The sequence below is a fragment of the Rhea pennata genome, chromosome 12 (assembly GCF_028389875.1).
Source record: "Rhea pennata isolate bPtePen1 chromosome 12, bPtePen1.pri, whole genome shotgun sequence".
Taxonomy (NCBI): domain Eukaryota; kingdom Metazoa; phylum Chordata; class Aves; order Rheiformes; family Rheidae; genus Rhea; species Rhea pennata.
The window spans coordinates 24014561-24032496 of record NC_084674.1 but is presented as its reverse complement, the minus strand read 5'-3'; the positions used below and the strand labels follow the sequence as shown (position 1 = coordinate 24032496).

General features: G+C 53.3%; 2 protein-coding genes across 3 annotated transcripts in view; one reads left to right on the top strand and one right to left on the bottom strand.

Annotated features, from left to right (window-relative positions):
- Positions 1 to 17898, top strand: part of RNF123 (ring finger protein 123) — a 60350-nt gene extending 42452 nt beyond the window's left edge. For both annotated transcript variants that reach the window (XM_062585864.1, XM_062585865.1), the window contains 7 exons: positions 113 to 301; positions 1965 to 2040; positions 3005 to 3089; positions 16064 to 16206; positions 16723 to 16817; positions 17092 to 17177; positions 17290 to 17898. In XM_062585864.1, coding sequence (XP_062441848.1) covers positions 113 to 301; positions 1965 to 2040; positions 3005 to 3089; positions 16064 to 16206; positions 16723 to 16817; positions 17092 to 17177; positions 17290 to 17389 — 774 coding nt within the window. In that variant the 3' untranslated portion in view covers positions 17390 to 17898. The remainder of the gene's footprint in view (positions 1 to 112; positions 302 to 1964; positions 2041 to 3004; positions 3090 to 16063; positions 16207 to 16722; positions 16818 to 17091; positions 17178 to 17289) is intronic.
- Positions 11513 to 14035, bottom strand: AMIGO3 (adhesion molecule with Ig like domain 3). The gene has a single exon (XM_062585635.1). The coding sequence runs from the start codon at positions 14007 to 14009 to the stop codon at positions 12483 to 12485; it is 1527 nt and encodes a 508-aa protein (XP_062441619.1). The 5' UTR covers positions 14010 to 14035; the 3' UTR covers positions 11513 to 12482.
- Positions 17899 to 17936: the final 38 nt, after the last annotated feature.

Below are 17936 nucleotides of genomic sequence, written 5' to 3'. Positions count from 1 at the left end.
GGTTGGGAGAGCCATGGTTCCTTGGTACGCGTGGGAGCCAAGCTGAACTGGGAGTCATGTCCATCCCATCAGGAAGAGGTGCCTTGTTAAGCTGTGCTCTGTTGCTTGGTAGATCCAGCAGGCAGCAGAGCGCTTGGAAAGGAACTTTGTGGACAGCCGCCAGCTGAAGGTGTGTGCCACATGCTTCGACCTGTCAGTGAGCTTGCTTAGAGTGCTGGAAATGACTGTCACACTGGCACCTGAGATCTTTCTCGACTGGAATCGTCCATCGTCAGAGCTGCTGCTTCGGAGGCTCGCCCAGGTATTGTCCCCTTTTAAGGAGTACGATGGTCATCGCGGTGGGAAGGAGTATCTTCTGAAAGGGTATGAGTGGTCCCTCTGCCCTCTGTCCAGATGCGCTAGCTGTTTAAGTCTGTAAAAAGGCTTCTGCTGCAAATGCTTTCAGTAACTAAACCTGTTTGGGCAAACCAAGCTGCTGCAGAACAAGTGGTGCTCTCTAAAATCACTGTATGTTAGCTGCTCTCTTTTTGTAAGTAGTCTGACCACGGCTGATTTGTATCTCACCCAGGAAGGAGTAAGATGGGCCCCATAAATCTACCTACAGACTAGCCCTGGCCAATTATGTCTGCCTAGTAAATGCTAAATGCTTCTGTGACAAGCAGTGGCCTGAAATCTGGAGAGGAGGCATGTTATCTCTTTGCAAAGAGCTACAGAAGATATAGCTGGTTTCATGTGCTACTTGCCGCATTGTTTGGGCTGACGTCTTGGTCCTGGGTTCTTCAGTCCTGCAGTACAGTACCAAAGTTCTCCATTGTGCTGTGCACGGCAGGAGAGCCCCATTCCAACCTTTTAGAACAAGTGAATTAAAGTTTCCATTTCAAAATGTACTCTAGAAAGCCCCAGGGACATGCTCCTCTTGTATGAGCCAGTCTGGTGGGGGCATGTTATCCATGCTTTACTAAAAGGTTTGGAGTGATCCATTCTTCAGGCCACAAGCCTGAATGTAGAGAGCGGTGGTGCTCTGAGCAGACAAGGCAAGACAAGATCCAGGCAGGGTGTAGCACAGCGATCTGGAGGGAAGTAATTGCCCTGAGGCTTTTTGTAGGGATCCCTACAGGGGGAAGAGAGTGAAGGGACCTCTACTACATGGTCTGCAGAGGCTGGAGAGCAGCCAGCAGAAAGCAAAGTGCCACAGCATCCTCCTTATTGCCTCGTGCCACTACAAAGCCATGCCACAGTGCTGAACATGCCCACAAAGCTGCACAGAGTTTGCTGTTGATGCACAAGGGAGACAGGAAGAAGGATGCTGCATCTGAGAAATTGCACACAGCTTGCAGTGGTTGTGTCAAGTGTAGAATGGCCCCGCTCATCCCACTGGGGGCTTTGGCAGGAGCTAATGATAGCTAATTAAATGCCTTTACAGTTGATTCCTCCAGTGCTGTTCATAGGCAGAAATCTCTGCCTGCGGTGATGTTCTGTCAAGCAGAGCAGTAGTTTGTGTGCTTGTCCCATGTTTCAGGACTAGCAAGTCTGTCCTGCTGACAGCTGCAGGTCAAGCAGGGAGCAGGTGACCATGCTGCAAGCCTGTGCAGACACACAGAAAGGAGCCCTGTCCAGCACCTTGCTTCAACCTTTCGCCTTTCTCATGGGGCTAGCATGCACTTCAGCAGTCCCGCCTGGCATGTGGCAGTTTTTCCAGGTTCTGTGTCAGGACATGACAGCCGGCATTAGCTAATGCTTCAACTGCTGTAACTCTGAAAGGAGCATGTTGCAGAACTGTTCAGTTCAGGGTAGAGATTTAGGAACTGTAAAAAGAGGCAAATGTGTTAATTCCAAAAAACCTCTATTAACCCTGTCTCTAACATGCTTCCTCCACCAATGGAGGGAGAGCCCACTTGCAACCATCCAGCTGTACCCAGGAAGGCCTGTCCAGAAAGTACAAACATCTGCTTTTCCCCACACAGCTCTTGAACCAGGTGTTGAATCGTGTGACGGCAGAAAGGAACTTGTTTGACAGAGTAGTCAACCTCCGTCTGCCTGGTGAGTCCGTACATAAACTCTCTGTCTCTCTCTTCCTGTTGAATTGTCCTGGGGGAATGCCCTTGGGAATCGGGGGGTGGCTTGTCTCCAAATTCATCTCAGAGGTGCATGTGATCAGCCCTCAGGCCTGTCCAGTTAAGCTAGATCTCTGACCAGGAAGCCTGTCTGGTCACTCAGGTTGCCACAGCCTTTTCAGAAGTCCTCAGAAGACACGTAAAACCTCCCAAAAGGGACTTGAGCATTGTTAGGTTTTCTATACCTTTAGCCTTTGTCTGCCCTCCTCAGTTCCCAGCAGGTCTACTTCCCTCTTGGATCTCTGGCTTCAGAAGGCAGCTGATTTGTGAATCTTGCCATTTGCAGTGGACATGGCAGTTGTGATGTACCTGGGCATGGGAGAGGTTTTGCTAGAGATGAAAACTGATCTGACTTGGAATGGATTGGAACTGTTTAAAAGGCTGAAAGCCCTGGTCTGATTTCAGCTTAAGTAGCAAACTTGGTCGCTATGCTCTGCATTGGATAGAGGTAGCACTGAGTAGCTGAGGGAAGCCATTCTCTGGCTAAGAAACCAACATGAGCCCTCTTCTTCCTCATGGAGGTAGCTGTGGGCAGCTGAATTGTACCTGTGAGTGGAGATTGGCCTTAGATGCTGTGTTAGGTATATCCTAAATTTTCTATACACCAGCTGGATTTTCTTACATACTTAAGAGGGCACAGACCACCTTCTGATGGATCTTGGGAATGACAGGGATGCTGTATAGTGGGAGCAGTGACTGAGGTTGGGGCTCACATTAGAGGGGAAGATTTCTCTGTCTTTGAAGAAACCCATAGCTCTTCTGCAGCCCACTGGAGAGCCAAAGTCACAATCTCTACCTTCTGGACTGCCCTGCCACCAAGTCAAGGAAGCAGCCCTGTCCTACCTGCCATGTTGTTGAAGTGGCTCTACCTTTCTCTTTTGCCCCCGAAGGGCTGGAGAGCGTGGATCATTACCCAATCCTTGTAGCTGTGACGGGAATACTGGTCCGACTGCTTGTGGACACTGATGTTCAAGGGTGAGTAACTTTTGTCTTCCAAAACACCATGTCACTGAGTGTGGCATTGCTTTGGGTGGCTGCAGCGGTCAGTGCCATGGGAGACATTGCAGGAGCAATGTGGGTTTATGAAGACTGAAGCGAGGAGAGGCAGGTGCGGTGCAGTGAGCAGGCAGAAGCCAAGGAGCTGCATTCCCCTGCGGCAGTTGTATCCCAATACTGCTGCTGGTTGCAAAACTCCTCCTTGTGGTGCAGGAAAGCCCTTGTACTCATGAGAGGTTGCTGTGAGGTACTGTACTGACAGCATATATGCAATTTCTTCCCCAGAACGGGATGTGATGGGGTCTGGCAGTGTATGCAACAGGAGAGCTACTATTGAAAGCTGTGAACACTTCATGTGAAAGAGTTGTACTGATGCCGTCAAGGAGGCGAAGCGCTGTAGCACACGGGGCTACATGTGGGAGTTGATTACAAGCTTATCCATTCTAGATACTTCTCAACGAAGCATCAAAATGTGGGCAGAGCTCTCTAGCTGTCTAGACTGGTGGCAGAAGAGTGAGATGAATCCTTTCTGGACACCGATGTGATGTTGTTTTTCCAGTGGACCAAATTTTCCTTTCTTTATGGTTACCAGTTAGTGAGGGGCACAGTACTGGGGGAGTGATTTGGCAGGACAAAGCCAGAGCTGAACTAATTTAGTGTTTAGGCCATGATCTAGTGTTGGTCATTGTCTCACTCTGAGTGGGAGGCTGGAGTGGAGACCTTCAGTGATTCCTTCTACCCAGTGTGCAGTGGTTTCTGACAGATAAAATGATGTTCTCTAGACAGCTTCTTCTGATTGAGTGTCCCAGAGAAAGGCAGAATTTTGTGGCTCATGTAGCCTTTCCCTCTGCAATGCTTGGGTATTTCTAGGGAGGCTAGGAAGCATAGGGCACATCAGTCCCCTGGAGATCCCAGAGGAGATCCAAGCAAGGGGAAGAGGAACGTGATCTCAGATTATGACTCCATGCTGCAGGGCAACAAGCAAAAATCTCATTGTCCAGCCTCTTACCTGTCCTTATTGGGTGCCGAGGCTATTATGTATAAAATCCCTGCTCTGGAACTGAGGAGGTTTCTCGTGTAATTTGGAGCAAGGCAGCCTCCATATGTCTTCACTGAAAATGCTGTCAGTAGAGCCATGGTTCAGACTGGAGATCTGTTGACAGTTTACATGTGTCTGTGCCTGCTTGCGCTGAGTCCTGAAATTAGGCTTGGGCTTCGGTACCATCTGCCACCCTGCCTTTGCTGTCTCCCAGTGTTGTACACTTCTTTTCCTGCCACCGTGCCCTGTAGGGTGCTGTAGGAGATAGGGCTCTTCTGTCTCCACTGCACATCCTGCTTATTTTCGCATCTGGAGAACATGATAGTCTCTGGGTTTGCATAGAGCAGAGCCCCATCTGGCCGAGCGGCATAGCCCTGCAGCCAGTCCGTCAGCTTCTTCTCTCAAGGACTCAAAGATGTACACAAGTAAATCTAATTATATCCTGCCTCCCGTGGCTGCTGCACCAGTCACACAGCACCAAGTATGACAATGCCAAGTGCTCAGCACAAGGTCACTGATCATTGGCCTTTCTGGGTTGTGAACATGGGTGGATTTTGCTCTCCTCCAGGATTCTGCTGTGTGGAAAGGGCAAAAATTCTAGATTCAACTCCACAACTAGTTACTTTTTCCTGGAGGGAAGGGGAGATGTAATAAAGCAGTTTCCTGTATGCTGGGCAGGATGAGAAATCCTTCCCTGCCTTCCTGTTCCTCAAAATTCTGTTCCAGGCCAGGTCACTTGTAAAACAGGAGAAAGGATAACAGTTTTTTCTCTGGCCCTCAGTTAGTTAGTTGGAGGGAAGAAGCAGATATAAGAGAAAAAGCAGAGACTTTTCTACTGCCTTTGTGTTCCTCAAGGATTTGGTCCTGTTTTGATCCTGTGTGCAAGCCTGGTTGTACCATCTCCATAGGATGCTATAGGGCTGGCATCCTACAGAAACTAGTAGGGACATTGCTTCAGTCTCTACCTCACAGCTGCCCTGAAGTTGGGGAGATGATACAGGTAAACAATGGCTGGCCTAGAACAGAGAGATCGAGAGTGTCTGTCTTCAAGCACACAAGTAAGAAGATGGTCCACAGAATGGAAAACAAGAATTAGAAACTTCCTCAAGTCAGTACTCTCCCACAGGAGATGATTGTTATAGGTCTTGTAGCTGTAGAAAGTAACTGAACAGGTTTAAAGGATCTGACATGTAACCAGGCTCTCCAGATCAGACCCATTTTATATAAACTCAAGAGGAGACATTTTTCCTTCTTGGTGCTCCCTCTTTTTTCTCAGTGTAGCAAGCAGAATAACAAGATAGGAAAATACTTCTGGGGCTTTTTTCCTCCCTCAGAAGCACCCAGGCAATGCTGGAAGCAAGTAGAAATTTGTTCTGAGTCCCATTTTGCGATTGATGGACTTCTGGATATTTAGTCAGTAGTAGAGTAGAGAGAGCTCTGACCTGCTTTGGGGAACTTCTGAATGGAAATCACCTAAGATGATAGCTATTAATCATACTGGTTCACTGCAGGGACGCTCTGCCATATAGGATGAGAACCAGGGACAAGACCTCACGTGACTTCCATGGTTTGGGGGTGGCTTTTCTGGGCCTAGCATAGGAACCTCTCAAAGGTTCAATATCTGTAACCCAGCCACAGAAGCAACTTTCGCCCTTGCCAAACACTCAGTTGAAAGGAGCCGCAGGTTTTGCCTTGGGGCAGAGAATGTGTGTTCATCTGGGATTGGAAGAAAAAGGTCCCATTTATGGGGCAGAACACCCCAGCAGGGAAGATTGGGTATAACAAGACCTGGGACCGTGCACGGTGCCAGCCTGGAGCTCCTCAAATGCAGACTCATCCAAGAGCGCTATCAGGATGCAGTCTGATGCCTCAATGCTCCTTGCCCAGCACAGGACACTCAGCCAGGCAGCAAGTCCTCTTGTTACAGACTCTTGGCATAAAGCAGAGCCATTAAGCACAAATAAAGGGAACATTGCCCAGGCTAGGATGTGATGAGGCAATTGATACACCATATGCGTTAGTCCATGGGTAGAGCGGACAATGCTTTTGAGAAAGAAGAAATGCATTTCCTTGTCAAGTCTGGTAGGACAGTTAATACTAGTCATGATGAACCAGAATTTCGGTGACATCCTTGTTGAGGCTTACTGCTCTTTATAAAGCCTCCTGGGGTCACTGTTGACACAACTCCCCAATGTTCGCTGGGAGCTGGAGGGGGAAAAGGAAAACTTTGCATTCAAACCAGTCATATGAAGTGTCCTTAGAGAGCAGATAGCTTGAACAAGAAGTCTTACTCATGGGATGTAATGAGACTTGCAGATGGGGTCGAGGGAGCATTAGTGCAAGGCACAGATTGGAAGGCAGCTGGCTAGAATTGGGGTCTCTTGGCAGAGGGTCTTCTGGTTCCCACAACAGGTATGTGGTAACTGACCTGTATTTCCAATCAGAGCAAGTGCCTGATCCTAAAGGCCTTGCTGAGAGGGAGCTAAACTTCTTCAACTGTCAAGAGCAGTCCATCTTGGCACTGGAGGCTAGGCTGTTCCATAAAACGGGCAACAGCTCCTTATTCTGAGATTGTTTTGGCCTCCATAATTTTTTTCAGGACTGCCCTGGCTTCCATAACATTCCCTGACATGCTGCCCCCTCCCAAGCAATCAGCCCTCAGGTCTGACAGTTATTGGGCAGCATCTTCATTGAGGGATGTCTTGGTGCCCAGCAGGGGATGGTGAGGCAGGGATGCCCTCGTGCTCTGTGTTTTGCCAGGCACTAATGACTGAGGCTTGTTTTCCTGGGGAGGAGAGGGAGAGCAGAAGCTGGCAGGCTGAGCCAGAGGTTGGTCTGAATCATTGGGTCCATGCCAGAGACCCTGGCTGCCTTCAGCTGGTATCATCTCCCCATTTGTCTGCTAAATAATTGAGCAGATTTTCTATTAAGCCTCCTTTGGAGTGAGCTAATGGAGCAGTGTTGGCCAGGATGAGAGCTTGTGTAATGATCCTGATGAAAGCTGGCGAAAGGGAAAGGGGCAAGGCCTAAAGCTGTGGCTGTTGGTCCCCTGTGTGCATATTGTAATTAGGACTGGGCTTATAGGTTAGACTTGTTTCCATCCTTCCCACTTGTTCCTGGGCACAAATGGTGGCATTGGCTCTTGCTGGGCTCCTGACTCCTTCCCTGTCCCAGGACAGCCCTGTGGAAACCAAGTGGCCATCCTAAAGTCAGAGGTCAGAGATGGAGAGCTGCCCTGGACAGAATAGCATCTCCAGCAAGTGAGAGGCTCAAGAAAGGCAAGCGGGTGCGAAGCTGAACAGGCTGGGCACACTGAGCAGGTTCTGTTCAATCTCAAGATGGTTTCAGTGTCACCCCCCCCCCCACTGGAGAAGTCACCAAAAAAAATCCCAATTTGCAGATTCCAAACTCAGCCTGGATACCTGCCATAGCAGCTGCAGCCCTGCTGGGACCCTGAAGACTTGGCTGGTTCTCTCTGAGCATGGTACTTCTCTGCAGTCCCGTAGGAGTCTCAGTACCACTAACTTCCTAAATGCTAATGCTCCTTCCAACACTTACTGATAAACAAGCTGTGTTTGAAGTGAGGTGAAGGAATAGGCATTCCCTGGACCACTCAGTCTAAAGGAGTCCTTTGTACCCAGCCCTAAAAACCTAGAAATAGAGTGGTATTTGAGTCTTGCAGAACATAACATTGGAGTGAGTGTGAAACAGAGCAGGGCAGAGTGAATAAGCCAGGCCTAATTTTCATGGTTAAAAAAAAATGTCTAGACTTACTGATCTTGCAAGCTACCAGCTCTGAGTGCAAATGGGCATTGGGATCAGCAAAGGCTGGGATCCCCCACATCCCCTTGGAGCTGTTGGGCACACACTGGGTGGCAGGAGCAGACATCATGCTGGCAAGCACCAAGCTTTGCCATTCTGATCGTTTTATAAAACAATGAGCATCTTAAGGAAAGACTTCAGATCCGATCTGGGGCATTGCATATCCATCACCAGCAGCAGGAGGAAAGGCAGATCTGATAGCTGTGCTGAACAGACTGGCATTCAGCACTCTGCCCTAGCTGAGATCCAAAGTGCTGGGGAGAGAGTAGTCAGCACTAGCACTGGAGAGAGTTCCAAGTGGCAGCCGGTCCCCAAAGCTAGTCCTTCATCCCCTCAGACCTGGGTCTTTGTGTGGCTTGGATGGTGTGCTTTGTGCTGACCCGTTACTTTACCCCACAGAGTCAAGGAGCAAGAGGCCAGTGTTTGGCAGCGAGCCGGGGCTGTAATGGTGCAGATGGCTGCTGAAAGAGGACGATGTATTCCTGGGGGACCATACATTATGTTTTCAAGCTCCTGCCTGTCAGGCAGGCTGTGCTCGTGGTTATGTTTTTCCTTGCTAAGATGATTTGCCATATAGCCTTTCAGGCTGCTTAATGAACTGCTTTGATAGTTCCCTGCCTTGCTGACTGGAGCAGCAACGTGATTCTGGGTCTTTGCTGAAGCTCAGAAAGGTGTGAGATGCAGCAGCAGGATTTTCCTGGGTAAACACAAAGGGGAAGCCCTTGGTAGAAGTGCTTGATACCAACCTTGGATATAACATCCTTAGTGTAGTGGGGATCACTCCCCACTGCTCCTGGAATAGAAGTATTGCAGACAGCCTAGAAGAGCTCTCCTTGTCCAGGCTGATATATCCCAGTGTAGACCCACATGTTCTTCACTTACACTGTAGCCTGGGCTTTCCCTGAATTTTAGTTAGCATGGGCTTTCCCTGAGTTTTAGTCCTGATGAAGATGCAAAGTTTTCAGGTTCTTTAAACCTTGGGGAGCTAATCTTAGCATGAGAGTGGGAATGTTTGCGAGGAGACCTACAAGGATCATAAGAGAAAAGCCTCAATAGATAACATCTCCAAGCACAGTTTCTTCAAGGAGTTGGAGACCGGAGCTGCACCTTACCCCCTCAGCCTGAGCAGGAGCTAGCAACATCAGGCCTGGTCACACATGCCCCTCTGCCTCTGCCAGGATCTCTGTTTTGGAGAGGGACGTGGCACTTGGAGGTGGAACGTGCTTCGGACTCGCAGGGCTTTGCTCAGTCCCATATGGCTAGGCACCATCTCCATAAGCACTGATGATGCTTGGGATAACCATGAGGTTTGACCTGGGCCCTCTTGTGCTGTGTCTCGCCTCTTTCTTGGTGGTGGTTTCCGGAGATTTTGGCAGCCACGCTGGGATGAATGATTGCATACTCCCTATCTTAGCACATCTCTAAGATGTTTTTTCTAGGCATAGATGGGACTCTAAGGCAATTAATGCAACTAAACCATCAGCACATTGCTGGATTTCAGGAATAAAAGTTTTATTCCCCAGCAGATGATAGAGTGATTTTTGCACAAGCAAAGCAAGAGCTGTGAGAAGATTCCCCTCTGAAAGGGCCCATACTAGAAACTGAGGTGAGGAGAAAGTCAGATCATCCTTCCAGTGGGATCCCTGCCCAGGTGCAAAGCCAGGCGGTGGTGTTGCTTCAGCTCTGTCCTCGAAGGGCTGGACACTGGGACAGGTCACTTATTTAACCATCCGACATCATTACCTCCCTGCTGATGAAGCATCTTGACATCTCCCAGCAGCACCGCGGCATGCCCAGCTGGTTTGGCATCCCAAGGCCATCAAAAGCCCTGCGCTAACACGAGACTACAGGGCCGTCGGCAGCCAGCACACTAGGAGCAAGGGCACGGGCCAGCGGCACTTGTCACTCTGTATCCTGTCATGTTCCCCAGCCACCAAGCAGCATCCCAGGGGTTGCGCAGCAGCTGAGCATGTATCGTGTGGAGCTGCGGGGGGAGGTCTGTGGCAGGAGGCAGATTGAAAGGCTGCGGTTATCTCAGGATAGCTGCCCTCACAAATGCTCTGCTCTCCTTGGATGGATGGAGAGTTTCTTGACAGGCAGAACGACTTTGAGCATGGTTGACTTTTCATTGGAAAAAAGCCACTTGTTTCATTGCTGAAAGAGTTGAAGGACAGTCACTAGCCCTGTCTGGAGGGTTCAAGTGAAGTAGAGGCAGGGTGATACTGCAGATGAGGAAGAGCAAAACAACCCTCCAGTCTCACAGACCTGTGACGGGGCATTGCTGCCAACGGTTCTTGGGGGCAGGGGGAAAGGCTGTGCAGAGTTGTGTGTTGGGGGAACGGCCTACTCGCCATTTGCACCATGCAGACAGTGTGTGAGCTGGGCTCCTGCCTGCAGCCGATGGTCCGAGCATCCTTTGTGGCACAGCCGTGCTTACTTGCTATACCTAAGGAGTGAATGATGGTGACCAGCAGATCAAGAGAAACCAAGCTCTGCTTGGCTCTGACAAGGTCATGCCTGAACTACTGCACCCAGCTATGGGACCCCTGTCCTAGAGTGATGTGGAAGAACATTAGTGGAGCCAGAGGAGGGCTGCTGAGCTGAGCTGGTTTAGCCTGACCAAGAGGGATCTGAGCAGCTACAATGACTCAAAGCAGGTTGCAGAGGTGGCAGAGCTGCTCTCCTTAGCAGCAATGGGTGATAAAAGAAGGAGAGTCAACCTGGATATCAGGGGAAAATGGTGCAGCCCAGGGCTAGGTGCTTGCAAAGGCACTGGATCTCCATCCTTAGATGATTTCAAGACTCAACCAAAGACAAGGCCAGATGGAGCCAGTGCTGGCAACAGTCCTGCTCCAAGCAGAGGTCAGATAAGACGTCTTTCCCACGTCTTGCCACCAATTCGTCAGGGCAGCAGGTACGGATGGCAAATACGCGTGACCACCCCCCCCCCAACACTTAAAATTAGGCAGCCGAGGGAACATGGCTCTGCCAGAGCTACCTGCCGTTTGTGCCCATCTGAATCAGCACAAGAGAAGCAGAGAACCCTCCACCATGGGAGGCTGAAGTGTCTCCCAAAGGTGTCTTTTCCGCAGGTCTAAATCCTGGCTCCTCTCTTTTGGGGTCTGGAGGTGTCTCTTGCCACTCGTTTGTCAGCCGGTGCTGCTCCCTCCCCTGTGCCCAAGCTGTCAATTTGGAGGCCTGCCCTCCTGGGGACAAGCGACCTGACATGTCTCTCTCATCAGCCCTGGACCACCAGCTCTGTCTCTGCACGTTTAACCTCCTCAGCAAGGCAAAGTTAATGCTGTTTGACAGTAAAAGACGCTGCGAGCCCAGTGCAAGTCACAGGCACCGATGCCTGACTCAGTGTGCTGGGTCAGCAGGAATTCAGAGCTCCCTCCGAACTAAGAAGGCTCCTGGCAAAAGGGGCAGTGGGAAGCAGCTCCCATAGCTGCAACCACAGGAAGTCATGGCAGCTCTGCACCAGTTCTCTGCAAGGACAAGGAGACACTCAGGCCAGCATAAGCTTAAAAAAATAGGCATTTTTTTATTCAAATGTAACTAGAGAATTATGACCCAAGAAGGGAGAGATTACTTACATTTATCGATACGCTTATTAGATTACTGCCTAAATAGCTGTGCTTTTGCAGTGTGTTTGTCCGTCTCAAGGAGAAACAGAGAGGGGAGGATGGTGTATCGGAGACCTCATCATCCTTGGTGGCATGGGGAGCTCTGAGCAATACAGGTTGGGGCACTGTATCATGTCGCCTAATACATTCCTGGCTTTCCTATTTACAGCTTCTTGGGAGTGTTAAGAGGCAAAAGCTTGTATCATTTACTTGGCTGACTGTTTTTTCTAGTGCTCAAGTGCCTCTTCCTTGCACAGACGTGTTCAGAGAGGGTGCACTTACCGAAATCCCCCTTGATGATAGCTGAACGCAGGGCACTGGCTGCGCCAGGCAGCATCGGGAGAGGGCTCAGCTCCCCTTGCAACAGGGTCCCATCTCCTCTGCTCTGGGCCACGGCACTGCCAACACAGTCCGGTGCAGGCTGGGAGAGGACAGTGGCACTTCTATGCCCAAGGATCAGGTGCACAAGCAAGGATGGTGCCCACGTTGTTCCCAGCTATTGCTAGGGCAGGGGCGATGGGGTCTATGGTGGAGGCACTTGGGTTGGGTTTCGTGTACCCAAGGATGTAACAGCCAGCAAAGCTTGGAGTTGCTTCAGAAGTGCTGGGTTAATTGGCGTTACCATTTACCCTAAAGAGGCAGTTGCCAGTGACTTACACAAGGAGCTCTTGCTGGACATCAGCCTTACCGCTGGGCCCAAAGTCACGCCGGGCTCGTGGATGAAGCAGTTGTGGGTGATGCAGGTCGGCCCTCATGGGTAGCAGTCAAGTGAGGCGTTAGGGGTGCCTAATAATCCTCCTTTTAGTAGCGATAGAGGAAAACACACCTCTTTAGGCAGATGCAGCTCTTGGGAGGCACCAGCTCTCATCTCAGCTCTGCCCCATGCTATGACACAATGGGGGTGTCCGAGAAGACAGAGCTAATGGACTCTGAGTCTGACTTGAGCTGCAGCACCTTGGGGTGCTTGGCATCAGGGAAGTCTTCACCAAGGGCCAGGTGAATCTTGCCATTCTGCGTCTCCCTGATGGGCTCAAGGAAGACGACGTGCTTGTTGGCGCTGACCTTGCGGTTTGGCCCATCTGTGGCTGGTGGAGTGGTGCTGAGGATGGAGGACTGGGCGCTGCACTCTTGTGGAGGGCTGAGAGGAGCTGCTTTCTTGCAGCATTTCAGGCAGTGACATGGCGTGAGATACAAGTAAATGAGAACAAGCAGCAGACTGACTATGCACCCCAGGAGGGTTGTAAGACCAGTGCTGAAGGTCTCCCCATCTGGCTTGGGATAGTGGACAGTCACATTGACTTCACACATCCTACTGAAATTTTGAGGGCTGATGATGGCCAGGCACACATAAACCCCTGAGTGCCAGGGTTTAGCCGCTGTGATCTTCAGGCTGCCATTGCGGTAGACCTCTAAGGAGCGGTTGCTGTTGCCTGGATGTTTGATGGGCTCGTGGTGAGGGGAGATCCACATGTAGGTGGTGGCCATGTCCAGCAGGGTGGCGTTGCAGGTGATCAGGAGGGTCTGGCCCACAAGCGCTGGGAAAGGCAGGGGATGCAGGACTTCGGGGCTCGCTGAGCAGTTCTCAAACATCTGGCTGTGTTTGAGGAACTTAATCAGGGATCGGGGCACGTTGTTGGAAACCTTGCAAGTGTGTTCCTCAAAGAAATCCTTCACAGAGCTGAAACCCTGCTGCTTCCACCGCTGGAGCATCAGGTAAAGTGCACAGCTGCACATCATGGGGTTGTTGTGCAAGTAGAGGCCATTCCTGATGTTTTCAGGCAACACTGCCAGCTCCTCCACAGGAATGCTGCTCAGGTTATTGGAGGAGAGGTCCAGAGTGCGGAGGCTGTAGTTGCCAAGACCTTGCACTGAGCGGAAGGGGAAATCAGTGAGGTTATTCCAGCTCAGGTAAACTTTCCGCAAGCTGCTTAGCTTGGCAAAGGCATTTTCATCTACTCGGGTAATCCGGTTGTTGTAGAGCAGAAGCTCTTCTAAGCTCACTAGTGCATCAAAATAGTGTGTCTTGATGGCATGCAGGTGGTTGGAGGACATGTCGAGGTGCCGCAGGTAGGAGGCATTGTGGAAAGCCTGCGGAGAAAGGTCTTTAATCTGATTGTGGCTCATATGGAGGGCCTCAAGGTGTGGGAGAGCAGCCAGCCAGCGGTCGTGGAGCTGGGAGAGGGCGTTGTGGCTGAGATCCAGTGTGGTCGCGGTGCGGGGCAGCACGCGGGGGACCTGCCGCAGCGTCTGCTGGCTGCAGCTCAGGAGGTCAGCCGTACAGATGCAAACAGATGGGCATCCACGGGGCACGGGCAAAGTGCGGAGAGCGTGGCCGCAAGCACAGAGCTCGAGGAACAGCAGCAGCTTTGCCAGCCACTTCCAGAGAGGGTCCGCAGGCACCCGCACAGCCATTGCGCAGGGCAGGGCAGCAGCGGGGGCTGAGCTGCCACGGAGACAAATACAAGCTGGACAAAGACTCGCTGGAGAAAATATGCTCTGCTCCCCCTCTGTGCTGTTGGGGGTGCAGAGGTGGGGTAGGGGGCCTCTACCAAGCGCTCGCGGATGCTGCTCTGCAGCACAGAAAGGATCCCGCTTCCAGCAGTAGGGCTTGGAAAGAGTTAAAGGGCAGCATCTCCCTGCCCAGCTTTCCCGCGGCTCATGCAGTGCTGCCGTGTACCTGTGCTCCAGCTGGCTGTGTGCTGCCTGGCACTTGGGTGCAGAGGGCTGGATGAGTGCCGGTGTCAGGCATCAGAGGAGCAGCAGGACCGCTGCTCCAGGCTGCGATGCTCCAGCGTGTCAGGGCAGTTTGCAGGGGGTGAGGGAGGCTCCGAAAGCCTCCCTGCCTCCAGGAGCCACGCAGCCCGGGAGCGCAAAGTTTCTGAGCGCTGGGCTCATGGCTAAGCACTGCCACGGTACATCACCCTGCGGCGGCCCACAGCCTGGGGCGGAGGAGCAGCAGTAGCTTTGGACCCAGGCGACCCCAGTCTGGTGGCAGTTTCCTTCCTGCCCAGCATCTCCCGGGCTCAGCTGCTGCAAGTACAGCCCCGCTCTTGCCTCTTATTTACGAGCTGGCTGGGAGCAGTGTGTGGGCCGGGCAGGATCCCATTGGTCCCAGCGCGGGGAGTGGTGGCAGCGGTAGCGGTGGCTGGGCAGGTTTTTTTTTTTGCACGGCGCAGCCCTCCTTTGCTGTCCCGCTAGTGGGCAGAGCCACGCGCGGTGCTGGCAGAGGGCCGTGTGGCTGGGCTCCCCCGGTTGATAATACCAACTTCAGAGGCTTTTTAACTCATAATGCAGGCGTGCTGGATGCTCCAAGACAGCTAAAATCGCAGTGTCGGCCTCTGGCAGAATGTCAGGGAATAAACCCATCTCCATCATCACCTCTGAGACCCTTCTGGGTACGATCTCACCCCCCCGCCCCTTCTCAGGCTCAGAAAGGTGGGGGGAGGCGATGTAGGGCCTGGAGGCTTTCTGGCACCCCCTCTCCCCCAGCCTCCCATCATGTTCTCTCGCCACTCGCGTCCCAATCGCCTCCTTATACTCAGTCCAGCAGGGATGCCCCTCGGCCGGCGCAGCTCAAGCCCGGGGCCCCTGGCCGAGGCCGCGGTGGTCGGAGGAGGCTGAGCCCAGCAGGTGCCCTGCAGAGCAGGAGGTACTGTGAGGCGGCAGCTCGGGGCCGCTGGCGGGTTGGGGATGGGAGCACAGTGAAGGACGTACAGGAATGTCATTGCCCAGCGCCCGGGCTCTTTTAGCGGGCAGCGGAAAGCTAGGGAATTGGTTTCCATTAGGGCAGCAAATTGCTAATTTGGCTGCTGCGGCTGCTGCAAACCAAGAGGCTGTTAACCTGCTGCTCCCCGGTGTGGGCTGAGACTGCGACTGTGATTGCTCCTGCAGGTCTCTCCCTCACCTGCTGTGTGGCTCGCGCTGCCCTGTTCGTGGCTCGCACCATGGCTGCCTTGCCTGAGGGCTGGCTGCGGTACTAGCTTTGCTCCTTGCCTGGGCCTGCGACTGGGGAAGCACTGGGCTGCTGCGTGGTGGAGCTGCAGCATAGGACAGGCACCCACTTGCCTTACAGGGCACCTTGAGCGGTCCTTGCGGTGCCAGCGGCCGCGAACCCTGGCACAAGACTGCTGCACTGCTCCCCGGCTGGCAGGGCCGGCTCTCCCTTTACCCTTGATGGGGGAGACTGACTGCTCTGGCTGCCTTGCAGCTGCCCATGGCAGGACCCAGGCACCTGAGCACAAGGGACGCAGGCTCAGCACGCACTGACACGTCGTATCAGTCCTGCCGGAGGCCTCTGAAGCCTTCCTCAGCGGCGTGGTGACGTTCAGCCACGTTGGCACGTGCTCTCCACACTAGATGCCTTGGGAAGCAGGGGCAGCCCAGACCTGGCGCAGTGCCTGCCGCCCAGACCAGCTCGGTTGGCAGCACAACAGGGCGGAGGGAGCCTGACTGTTACCTGTTTGCAGGGCTGAGCGTGCGACGGCAGTGCTGCTGGCAGACCCCTGTTTCCAGCTGCGCTCCATCCAGTACCTGCTGGGCCACGCTGAGCCTTCAGCCCTGGCAGCTGCGCCCCCAGCCACGGAGAAGCGCCATTTCTCCCTGCACACCTGTAAGTGCTCACTCCCGTCACCTCCACCACACCTGGGATGGAAGGAAGCAGCTTGAGCCCCTCTAGGGCTGCTGGTATGCATGGGTGCCCTGCAACCCATCCAGAGCTCAGTCCAGGGGACACTGGGGGCATGGGCCTGCCTGCAGGTTCTCATCTCCCCTGCTGTCCCCCCAGCTGGCACTTAGGCCAGCAGGGCTGGAGCTGTGCCCAGATATCCAGCCACTGGCCTAGTGCTGGGTCACTACCCTCGTTGGTGGGCAGTTTTGCCCGAGCAACATCCCTGGTTGGATTCTCCAAGCCAGCTCTTCTGCACAAGGCCTTTTGCAGCAGGTGTCTACCCAAATCCAGGGCACTCTGTCCCCAGAGCTGGGATCCCTCCACCCAAAATAGGGATCCCTTCCCCAACTGGCTCATGAGGACAGCCCCATTTTCCTCCCATGCAGTGCCCAGTGGCCTTGGGGCAGACCAAGGGCCCTGTTCGCACACACAAACCCCCCAACTGGTTTGTCTCCACAGACACCGATTACATCAGCACCGAGGAGCTGGCGAAGGTGGACAAGATGCTGAGCCACCTGAGTGAAGAGTCCAAGCAGGCAGCTGCTACTACTCTAGTGAGTCCCCTCAGCATGCACAGACCCCTGTGCACACAGCCCAGCCCCGAGCTGGACCAGCACTCAGGGCTGCTGGGCACAACCTCCCTCCCAGCTCTCCAGCCTCAATTCTTGCAGCCGTGTCCCACCCCAGCTGAGACGAGCCATCAGGGCAGTTCCACTCTGTTGTGTCCTGCCTTTCAGAGCTGCCCCTGCTCCCAGGTGGAGCTGCCAGGCTGCTCTGGGGTGCCTAGTTTGTCCTGCCACCTGCTAACTGCCTGGTACTTCCCCACAGCCTACCAGTGAGGAAGACCTGTGCCCCATCTGCTACGCACACCCAATCTCAGCCATCTTTAGACCCTGCTCCCACAAGTCATGCAAGTGAGTAGAATCTGTGGGCACTGGGGCCTGGGGCTCTGCTCAGCCCCCTCATAGGAGCTGCTAGCCACATGTTACAGGGAAAGTTCATGCTGTTTTTTACCCTCTGTCCCAGAGCCTGCATCAACCAGCACCTGATGAACAACAAGGACTGTTTCTTCTGCAAGGCCACCATCACAGGGGTAGATGATTTCACCAAGCCGTCCAGCTCGTAGCACCCAGCCCCACACTCCAGGCTCCCCTGGCTGAGCGGGGTGCCCTGCAGTGCTGCACACCAGCTTCTCCCCAGAAGGTCCCACTGCCCTGGGGTCATGCTGCTCTCACCCGCCCAGGCTGCCTGCAATGGGCAGGGCTCGCTCAGCCCACAGGCAGCTGGCCATTGCCTCTGGCTGAAAGACCAGGAGCAAGGGTAGGGCCAGGGCACGGGGACCGGAGGAAGGGAGAGGCTGGTTCAGGGGAGGCCTGATGCTGTGCTGTGGACCCAGCATCCTCCTCTCGCCCGAAGATCAGAGAGCACAGGGCCTCACCTCCCCAGAAGCACTGAGGCAGGTGCAGCAGCACCACGAACCGCGCGTGACGAGCAAGGGGCCTGGGCTCGCTCAGCCTCAGGCCAAGCACGGGGGCCATGGCAGGTGTGGGAAGGGCTGTGCGCTTGTGCTGTGTTCAACTCGCCCCTGGATGGGGTCTGAGTTCATGACATGGAGCATTAAATTATTCTTCCTTACATTGTGCCCCCATTCATGGGGAGGGAGAAGCTGGGCC